The sequence below is a fragment of the Sapajus apella genome, unplaced genomic scaffold, assembly GCF_009761245.1.
Source record: "Sapajus apella isolate SASKATOON/1434 unplaced genomic scaffold, GSC_monkey_1.0 scaffold6, whole genome shotgun sequence".
Taxonomy (NCBI): Eukaryota; Metazoa; Chordata; class Mammalia; order Primates; family Cebidae; genus Sapajus; species Sapajus apella.
This window is the reverse complement of record NW_022436946.1, coordinates 31462371-31474047: the sequence shown is the minus strand read 5'-3', so window position 1 is coordinate 31474047 and position 11677 is coordinate 31462371. Positions and strand designations below refer to the sequence as shown.

Below are 11677 nucleotides of genomic sequence, written 5' to 3'. Positions count from 1 at the left end.
AGCTATTATTCAACTCTGGATGGAAAGATTTTACTGATGAACCTCTGGGCTATTTTCAGTTTTTGGTTATTTTGAATAAACCTGTCATAAACAAGTGCCTTTGTGGGCATATTTTTATTCATCTCAAACATCTAAAAGTAGAATTTTCTAGTCAGAGAGCAGGTGTACATTTGGTTTAAAATTTTTATAGGAGGGAATCAATAGAGATGAAGTGAGACTGCTTAAAAACACATTGGCTAAAATGAAAAGATTTTTTCTTGTTTGATCACACCAGTTATCTACCAAGGATAGCAATTTTACTTAAAATTTTTTTAAAAATCTTTTATCATAACTTCTTTCCCAAAACTTGGATCTCATCTAAATCAAGGAGAATGTCTTAACTGACTTGTGAGGATGCTATTCATTTGTAAACTGTTGCTCTACTGGATCCACACTCTGCCATTTTGTGCCATTACTAACATCCTATTTCATACCTCGTTTGACTGAATCCTCTGCTCTTTGACATAGAACGATTGTTTAGCTGGCGAAACTTGTCATAAAAGAAGTTCAAACTATTGGCAAAATTCTGGCCTGTACCCTGTCAAAGGCTTTTTGTGGATCACCCTCCTCCCCTATCAAAACACATTTTTTTCCAAATTAAAAAAAAAAAAAAAATTATTTCATCCTGAAGGGGAAACGTTTTTACCAGTCACCTTAGAAATATTATAAGATTTTATCTGTCCTGCTCTTATTTCTAAGATATTTGCTTGCAACTTAAGTAGCCTGTGATGCAGGATCTCCAAAGTGTTTCTTTCCCTGTTAACTGAACTAGATGCCTCATTAAAGACTCTGACAGAGCAAGGCCAAGTTATCTGAACTGGAAACAGATACTGCTAATCCAAACATTAATCAACTACCTGTAGAAATTGAGGCTATAACCCATATATGTTATAACAAGGACTTAGGATGCCATCCGCAGGGCACTTCTGGGACTAGACTGGCAAACCACCAAAGCTGAGCTGTCGAGGCCCCTGTATAGCAACCTTTTAACAAGGCTTTATTTGTATATGTTTCAGTATGTTTTTAACCTTTGATTAGAAGGTATAAGATAAAGATTTGACTCACCCACTGAACTTTTCAGCAATGTAGAATACCGAAGCCAGATTCTGTCTGTTGGAAAACTAGAAAGACGACTCCTGGTTTAAATAGGGATTTTGGAAAGTCAGAAAGGAGACACAGTGCTGTTAAATGAAATGGACACAGACATGATTTCCTATGTTACAGTACCTGTCATCAGAAAATCTCAGTACCCTTTATAAGAAGGCCCTCAGAAAAAGCTTTTTTGTAATTGGCAAGAAATAATAAGATAGAAGGCAGAAGTCTCCATGATTTAGTCAAAGATTCTCCTGTGCATTTATACAAAGCTTTTACCTAAAAGTCAAGTCAGCATATTCTTATCATTGAGAATTCAGAATAGAGAGTCTGAAAGTACAAATACATTCTTATATTAACATTAGGTTCTTGGAAAACATAAATCTTTTTATAAAATATTTATTTCTCTGTAAATACAAATTTCAACATCAACAAACAATAGTCCAGTGGAAAAATACTAGCCAGTAACATTGAAAACTTTCTTCTTAATTTAATAAATAGAACTTTGGCATTCAAAATTCTAGCTGTAAACCCTATTAAAAAACAAAACAACAACAAAAAAACCCCTTTACAAAAAAAGAGGCAAGAATGATAGATCAGAAGGCGTAAGTCAAGCCAACCAGTGGCTTCACATTCTTTTTTTTTTTTTAATATAATAACTGTATTTCAATTAAGTCATGAACACTGTATTTACACATGAGGTATTCTGAGTGGTTCAAAAACTGAACCTAGTTTACAAAATCACCAGTCAAAGTGACTGATTAGACACTGTGCTGTGCTTTTAACGTAACCACCTAGCACCTTACTACTTCTTGTCATCACACCAATGTGAAGTTTTATATTTAATGTATTTTAACTATTTATACATATATGTACATATACATACACATAAATGAATACATTCTAAAGTTGTTCCGGCTCACTACACAGGGAAGGCTGGGCTCCAAAGACATATATCTGATAATTCCTCTCATGTTTACTAAGGTATCCACTTAGTAATAAAAAACGTCTCCTTGCTTAAAAAAAAATCCTTAATAAAGTCTATTTACAGAATAACAAGGTGCAATAATCATCAACATTCTTATAACTCATGTAAAATAGAAATAAATGCTTACTGCAGGCAAAAAGGCACAAAAGGTTCTCTCGGTATACAGCTGCAATAGTATTATTAGATGTATTGATTTAAAACTATATTCTTATATTCAGCAGTACTTTTAAATAAGAAAAAAATCCAGAATCTTTCCCCTACATGATGAAATATATGATATAATCATATGACAATATGCCACCCACAGCATTTTGAAGCAAAGTTGGAAATTTTGCTCTTTATACCAAATAGAAAATTGTTTCTGTTGTTGTGTGAACACTGAATTGTCAAAAATGGAAACAAAATTAATTACCTGTGGCTTGGGGAGTTACAGCCACTGGCAGTTTCAAATGATATAGTCTGTGTGTGCATGGTTATGAAAATTGCTTATTACCATAATTACGTATCTACAATGATAGAATTCCTACGTAAGAGAATGCCAATAATCCAAAAGCTGAACTATGCTATGCATAAATATAGTCCACGTTCCCAGCTACTATGTTACTTAACGAACTATTACTGATATTTAAAGAACATTTTCCCGATTAAGTAGCTCCTTTAAAAATATCCTGTAAGAAATCAGTCTTGCACTATGACAGAATTACTTTATAAGCTCCTTAGTATATCAGAAATGTATGATATTCATTTTAGCAACACTTTCCAGACCTTGAGATTGTCTCCATAACAAGCTATTGAAAGAAATCTAATTAGGTTTAATAAACTGTTACCACCAAAATAAGTTTCACTAAAATATAATACTGTTAACATTAAATATTGAATTCCATTTCAAATATATCATAAGAAGGTGTCACATTTATTTTAAAACAACCTCAGGAATATCTTACCTAGCCAATACTTGTGGGTGTGTTTTTTTTTAATTAGAGGCCGCTGAAAATTAATATTTCAACTTATATCATCTTATTTTTCTGGCATCAAATGAAAAGATAGCTATTGTGCCTTTGATTCAGTGAATTTTATCTGTACAGGGAATTTGTGCCTTTCATTGAGTCAACTGTTACTTTATCCTTGCTGTAATGTGACCGAGGCAGAATAAACTCAATGTTAAAACTCGAAAGAACAATTAATACTAATACTGGATACAATACTTTCTAAGAAGGCAAGTGTTTGATTCACAAAAAGCACAACTAAAAAGAGGTTTCATTATCTAAGGAAATTTTCAAGTAGATTCACTTTAAAATTTAGGTTAATTTTCACTTCAGGGATATATTGCTGTGATAACTTCCATGAACATCCTAGTTCAAACTAGGTAAGACACTCTAGTGTTGCTATTTGTCCATCTTATTTGGTCTAACAGTAACATCTGTTTTTAATGTGATACAGAAGAGGATGTTCTAATACAAGAGGGTGTCTTGGGAATGAAAAGTTTTCTGAAAAATCACAATCAAAAATTACATACTGACAAACTAGAATGCCATTAGTTTCAATTTTCCCATAAAATCCCTCCAAGTCTATCTACTGATTATTTAGGTCTCTTCACAAACTCCAGATTTTAAGAAGACCAATCTATAATTCAACTAACTACTTAAACCAGCATATCTTAACTCCATTTTTTTATGCGGAGGGGTACAGATTTTGGAAACTGAAACGCATCAGCAGTAATTTGTTAATTTCCTATTAGGTCAGAAATTTTTTAACTTTAGAATTTTACTTTTAAGATATGTGAATTAAATTAAATTCTGTAAGTTTTAGAAAGCTTACAAAAACAAATTAATTTTATCCCCAACTAAGCCAGAAAATAAAAATGTATCTAGAGTAGCATAAAACAAACAACTATAACATTTGCTTAAAACAAAAGTAATAACCACAAAACCCAAAACATACACTAAAAATCTAGGAGATATTTAAGGAAGACCTCACTGATCCAAATTAGTGATTGTTTGCCAATTCATTCTACTATTTTAGAAAGGCTTCATTTCCAAAATCATGGCGAGGGTGGTTGGGATTCTACTCAAAGAGAATGTAAAAATGTTTGCTGTACTTGCGGCTGATGTATTTTAGATGTTATTTTCTACTTTACTGGAAAGGACCAAGGCAGAATTCTTTGTATTAAATTTTTGGTAGAAATTTACTATATCCTGATTATCTTCAAGCTACTAATGTTAAAAAACCAAGTGAATATATTAGAAAGCCAAGTTCTTACCAGTGACTAAGTCCCTCCTTAGGTTAAGGACCCTGGGATGTAGAACACTACAATGTACAGATTTCTTAATGCCCGGATCCTAAGAAGTAAGAGGAGTAAGGACTCAGGCACTGAACAGAAGGAAAATCTGATGTCTTAACAGCGTATTTTAACTGATTATTCAAGTATAACTATAAAATAATTTATTCAGAGCTGTATATGCCAAAATTCCAAACTGAGTGTCTCCCTAGGTAGTTTCCTTGAAGGCCTTGTCTCACATTTTCACTGTTAAATATTTAAGAAAAATCTTTCCTAGAAGAGCCTTTATACTAGTATATAAGCCTGGCAAGAAAACAGGCACATGTTATGCTCTTTATCAAATCAATAGTATCCTGCTGCAGTCACATCCTCTAACCTCCATCTCTTACTTAGTTTTGACCTAAATGAGACTCGGTTGCATCCAGAAATCAAACTAACTTAACAAAGGACAAGGCTTTGACTAAGTATATTCAAAAGAATGTAATCAATGCTCTGAGGGCAATAAAATGTATAATCCTTCCAAAATACCAACAGAAGCATGGACAACACTCATTTGGAAGTTTAAATGACTATATGTCTACTGAAAAATCAACTGCATTTCATAGTAATACCCTGTACACTTCAGATGAAGAACTAACCTGGCCAAGTCCATATCCTATGAAAAATTCTGTTGTTGATGTACTTTATCTAATAAAAGGAATTAAAATACCATCTCAATAAAATTTTTTTATGCTACTGTTGATTCAGATTTAAATAGTGTTGGCTTTTTCTTAAAGTAGTTTCAACTTTGAAACAGATACAAAACTGTTAAAGTGTAAATGTTGTGATTTGGATAAGTAAGCTATTGTTCCAGAGTAACTTAATTTTCTTTTATAATAATGATCTGATGCCTTTATTAATTATATATGGCTTTTTTACATTTATATATAACATTGTAAAATTGTAACAATTGTTATAATTTTATATAACATTAAAAAATTGTAAATAGTAAGGAACATGTTAAAATTAGTTCAAGTTATGTTAACCTTTCTTGTAACACACACATTATAATGCTAAGGAAAAAGAACATCATATCAAAATTTCACACCTCTTAAGAAATCCACAATCACTCTGGAAAAACAGCTGACCTATCTACAGTATTAAGATCAGCTCAACCAAACAACATTATCAGTGCAATAAGTGTTCAAAATACAAATGGTTTTGCCTGCAATACCATTACAACACTTGCCTGCTGTTGGAACTCTTGTTCAGGCAGCCACTAAAAATCCCAAAGTATAACACAAGCTTCTATATGAAATATATAAGAATAAACAGCGTGTGTCTTTCTCAGGAGCTCTGCTCTTACCCTAGAAACCCTTATAAATTTGTGAATAAAGCACGTGCATACACACACAACACACATACAAGCACACACAAAGCTATAGGATTAAAAGGATTCCTACTCCTTCATGTGAAGGGTACTCTTCACAGCTTGGTCCTACAATCAGTAGTTTGAGAATATAGACTCTTTTTTTCTTGTAGATTTTACCACATTTTTCAAAGGTAATTTGATTTTTTTTTCCCGATTAGATAAGCCCCTTCAAAACCTCTTCACATTCCTTTTCCGCTTCAATAAAACAAATCCACAGAAAAAAATCCTTATGTGCAAGTCACGTCACTTGAAACCTTCCATTATGGCTCCATAACACAGCAGCATTTAACAATGGGTCATTATTGCTGTGGGACTAATACTTGATCACTGAGTAACGCAGTTGTCTCCCATGTCCTGAGCATAGCGGTCTGATATTGTAGTCCTTAATTCATCAATGTCTCTTCGTAACTGGCACACATCTGACAGTTTCTTAGTGAGTGTTTCTGCACTGTGGTCATTCTCAGTCTCTTCGGCCGAACAGTTCATTGCTGTGTAAATAAAATATGGAGAAAGTATCTCACATTTTTTTGAACAAAGACATTTTAGAATTTTTCACCTTAATCATCATGGAAATATAATGCTACACATTGAATATCAGTGAGGCTCAGGTTTAAATTATGCATCTTTCAATATTAAACAGATCTTATTCACTTGGTTCTTTATACATTTTGCTAATTAAAATGAATTAAATTCATCCAGTGATGCACAAAAATTCAGCATGTTTAATGGGTAACAATATTGTCGACCACAGAGAAGTGTTAAGTATTAGGAAACCAGATTCACAGTTTAGACAGCTCTGTCTGGCAACAATGTAAAATGGATTACGGGGAGGAGGTGAGAAAGGTGGTTGTCAGAGAGACCAGTATAGGTGATGGGTTATGAAAACGTAAAGCAATAGTGCAATGGAGACAGAATGGCAGGAATGTTAAATGTAGTAAGCAGATGACAGAACTAATAGCACTCAATCATTATCAATTTGAGTGAGGGGCAGGGATTGGGCATAGGTCCCAGATGAAGGAAAAAGCAGACTAGAGAATCAAATCTGGGTTCAAATGACAGGTGAAAAGGTGGTGTTACTCACTGAGAAGAGGAACAGGTTCGGGGAGAGAGGGAAAGTGAGTTCTGGTTTTGAATGTGTAGAGTATGTGATGCATTCAAAACAGCCAATTCTAACATAAGTGGGAACATAATCTGGAGCCCAGAGGAGATAAGCGTCTGGGTAAAGGAGGTAAGTGTGTAGGTGAAAGGTACGGCAGTAACAAACAAAGGGGTATATAAGATCACTCAGATAAAGTACTGAATAAAAAGAAACAGACACAAAACCAGTAACAAAAGGCTTCTGGTGATACCAATAATTAAGTGGCAGAGAAGTCCACAGAAGATAGAGACTGAACAGTCATAAAGGCAGAAGCAGAACCTAGAAAATGATGGCATGGGAACCAAGGTAGCACACAGTTTTCAAAAGGATAGAGTGAGCAAATGGAGTCACGAATCAACTGGTTTTTCACAAATCAACTAGCTGGTAAAATTTTTACAATGCCAAATACAAAAGATTCTGGGGTCAAACTTTAAAGACTAGAAGGAGCACTGAGAGATGGGGGTGGTAAGATTCACATTAGGATAACTCTACTACTCTATTACTGAAAAACTTAACAAAAAATGCTGCCTTATGATAATGAAAATGTAGAAGACTGTAAAGTAATTAAAAGGGTGGCCAACTCTATACTTGTGGAGAAAATGAGTTCCCTTTGTGAGCTTTTGCGGCTTGCCCACAAGAGATAAGCAGTCCATGTTCACCTGACAACCTTCTCTTCTTCCTCCTCTAAGATTAACACTGAACACTAGCTACTCTGTGGAGTCTCCATAGCCCCTCCCATGTAGATTTAGTTGTTTTTTACCTCTTGAGCTCCCACTGTCCTTAGTCCACATCTCACTTATAGCTCCTATCACAATGCTCTAATAATTTGGTTCATGTGTGGGCAAAGGCTGTGTTCAGGTTATCTGCATTACCAGCACCTACTTAGTGTCTGTACCATAGAAGGCATCTGATAAATGTTTACTCCGTGAGTGAATATACTTAAACCTTATGTTTTTTTTCCATATCCACACTTGGGTATGTGTACAAATATCTATGAAGTGAAAGAGACATAGTTGAGCACAAATACATTTCATTTAACAAGACACGTTTCATTTAATAATATATGCAAATGGTCAACAGCATTATTTGATTTGCCAAAATAACTATTATGATGCAAAATGGTGGAATCTTTATGATGAAAATAGAAACAAAACCGGTCTCTCCTCTAGTCATATATTAACCATAGTATTAGGCAGCTACTAAATATACATGTTGGCTCATAAACCTTATTATGTGGTCTTACTCCATTCCTATTTCCTTCCAAGTTCATTCTTCCTTATTAAAGAGACTAACATCCTAATTTGTAACCACATGCAGAGATGAGCATTTCTGCAAAATAGCACACAAAGGGACACTAGGGTTATTACTGTGGCAGCTCTCACAATCATGTGTGGAGGAAGACAGAATTGAGGCCAAGAGCGAATGGGTGTCACACTGAAAGGCATAAAGCCAGCAGGTATGCATAACAAAAGCAACACATCTGTAAGCTGTGAAAACTGGCTCATGTGAAATCACTGGCACTCACATGAAGCAATTACCATAGAACATATACTGCACTGAAAAGCAAAATATTTCTCTCAAATATTTTACCAGTAGACATATGGCTGGGTCACTTAATCTGTGCAACTAACAAATGAGAGCAAATAGAAGGAATCATTATTCTTGGAAGAGTAAATGGGAAGTCATACCTAACTACCACTGTATTCACATATTTACAGAATCAACATAGGAAACATCACCAGGCATTCTGCCAAGTGGTAGTTAATGTCAGCTATAACCCCACTCACTTCTAGCAATGAAATAATACAGGTATATAAATATAAACCCACAGACTGATTCTAAGTAGGAAAGGAAATTACAAAAATAAGCAGAGAAAAAGCAGTCAGAAGTTCCTGATTCATGAAGGTAGGTTTCAATTGCCACAAAGTAAGAACAAGTCATCAGACACTTACATCTTATTCCCAGTAATAATGAAAGATTAGGCTCCTTGCCTTGAGCACGCTGATTAAGAACACTACACAATGCTTTCAAGTCAAACAAACAACAGGACATTTCCTTGAACAGCTGATCAATCACAGTCAAATCAAATAGTGGCCGTTTGGAAAGAACTGTCTGCTGCCTAGATTGGTCAGCTTCCTGGCCCTGATCAAATAAAGAGCATGTCTCATCTGTTTGTCTTTGGTTCTGCAATGGATAAAGAAAACAAACATCAGATTGTTACAATAGAGGAAAGGTACTAAAAGCCATACAGGTTAACATTTTCCCCCAAGTCTATAAACAAAACGGTGGAGTCAAATTATATGCACGTTAACCAAATTCAATTATATATATGCAATACATATATGGGGGAAAAACACACAGAAAAATAACAATGTAAACAGTGGAAATTGTGTCTCTGTGCCATCTGATGCTTTAGTGTATATCCAAGGGAGGAAACATAAATCCAGTTTCAGTTTCTAGGAGTCTCTCACGTAATGAGTATGTTGGTTGTGTATGTATTTTTCTTTTTGAGGCCTCACTCTGTCACCCAGGCTGGAGTATAGTGGGGCAATCATGGCTCACTGCAGCCTTTGACCTCCTCAGGCTCTGGTGATCCTCTCACCTCAGCCTCCTGAATATCTGGGACCACAGGTAAACACCACCATGCCTGGCTAATTTCTGTATTGTTTTGTAGAGACACGGTTTTGTCACATTGCCTAGGCTGGTCTCAACCTCCTGGGGTGAAGTGATCTGTCCACCTCAGGTTCCCAAAACAAAGTACTAGGATTACAGGTGTAAGCCATCACACCCAGACTGTATTTTTCTATAGTGAGATTTATTCCAACGATAAAAGGAACTGCAAAGTAACTTTGAACCTCACCCTATGGGTTTTATTGTTAGTAGCAATAGTGATTTAATCACTTTGAAACTACTTTTTGCATATTGGTGGGGGCAAGGCATCCATGTTAATGTTGATAGGAACTAAAACTTTCAGTGTAAGAGACAAAGAAATACAAAAAAAATTGGCATAAAACCAAAGAAGAAGAAAAAAACCCAACAATCATGAATTGCTGACCCCCAAAACTGCTACCTTCTTATCCTTAAAACTTCTAATTAAAGGTAACTTTAATTAGTTTTCCAATTGGAACTGTATTTCAGAATAACCCAATAGTCTAGGATGATGAAGAATAAACTTTTTATAGATGAATGGCAGCTAATAATATAATAAATATATACTGTACTATAAGTACGTGAAACTGTATTCTAAAACACAAGAGAAAGATTTGTCTTTTTATAATAATTTTGGTAAGAAAGAATGGATTTAATTACAGGGATATCAAAATCACATCTTCAATCTGAAAATGTTCTATTAATATTTATAAAATAAGCATCTGCTTAAATAGATAGTGAACCGTCCTTTCAAAGCAAACTGAATTTCTTCTACTCACTTCAAGCAATGCTTTTGTTAATCTCTGTAGGTTTCTTTCTTTCTTTTCCAGCTCTTCCATCATCTTTTGAGTGGTCACTTTCTCTTTAGAAAGCTTTCCTTGCATAGACTAGAATTTAAAAAAAAAAATTGGAAAGCAAAACAGGTTAACATGTAAAGAAAACTCTCAAATAGAAATAAGCAGAAATGTTGGTTCTGAATACTTTAGATCTTCTTTCCTCCCTATCCCCTTAGAAGATGAAGCCTTCATTTTTAAATTAATCCATATTAGAGAATGGCTTACTACAAATAAAAAAGAAAAAGAAATGCCAGTTTTCCAGAATACATTTGAATTCTTTTAATTATAATTTTTACCAAGAAGTTTTTAATTTGTATAAACATTCAAATCTGAAGTTCCTACTTAATGCTGTATTACAAACAGTTTTTATTTCACTAATATATGTTGGGAGTGTATTAGCAACAAATCTATGCTTTTTTTGTTTTACATTTTGCTTATGGTTAATGAGATGCAAGACAATAAGATCACTGTATCATCTCTATTTTCTATCATTTGAAACATAGCTCCTTTCTTTCAGTGTACAGTATTCCAGCAGTGAATACACTGTGAACTCCGGTCAAAGGTCTACTATGGGAATTTGATAAGCTAATCTCCTTCTTACTCCTTATAAAATTGCAAATTATCTAGACATGACAATATTTTGAGTACACCAAAGCAGCATAAAGGACATTTTAAGAGTCTTCGGTTAGTCTTACTTTTCACCTATATAGTAAAAGAGAAAACTGCCATACATTCTGTAGTTATTAGTGAATTCTAAGTGTTTCTATCAACTAGTTTCCTTTTATTAGACCACAAAAATCAATATACATATGACCAGAAGAGAGGTATCACTTTATTTCAGGTCTGTATTTAGTCTCAACTCTGACAATGCTTCAGTATGCTGACCACCTAAATAGTACACATTCTACTCTAAAGATTTTTTCCTCATATTATCTTTGGATGGAGTAAGAGAGAAGATGGCTATCACCATGGGTTAAAATAAGACTATAAATATAAAGCAGTTTTATTGGTAACATATAAAACTTGTTGCTTTTAAATTTCATTTGTCTGCTAAACTCTGAAAAAAAAATTACACTTAGTAACTCAGAAGTTGAATAGAAATGAATCAAACTCTATATCTTCTTCCAGGGAAAAGTTGCTCTATATTTCACAAAAATGAATCTCACAGCACAAAGTTAATATGCTCTGAATATGTGCATAATTGAAAATTGAAATTTCCTTTGTAACTTCATTAGATTGAATCAAA

General features: G+C 34.1%; 1 protein-coding gene across 6 annotated transcripts in view; it reads right to left on the bottom strand.

Annotated features, from left to right (window-relative positions):
* Positions 1–5943: 5943 nt before the first annotated feature.
* The window catches only part of CEP85L (centrosomal protein 85 like), a 246856-nt gene continuing 241122 nt past the window's right edge, over positions 5944–11677 (bottom strand). For all 6 annotated transcript variants that reach the window (XM_032274943.1, XM_032274944.1, XM_032274947.1 and 3 more), the window contains 3 exons: positions 10375–10482; positions 8899–9130; positions 5944–6296 (listed from right to left, as the gene is read on the bottom strand). In XM_032274943.1, coding sequence (XP_032130834.1) covers positions 6133–6296; positions 8899–9130; positions 10375–10482 — 504 coding nt within the window. In that variant the 3' untranslated portion in view covers positions 5944–6132. The remainder of the gene's footprint in view (positions 6297–8898; positions 9131–10374; positions 10483–11677) is intronic.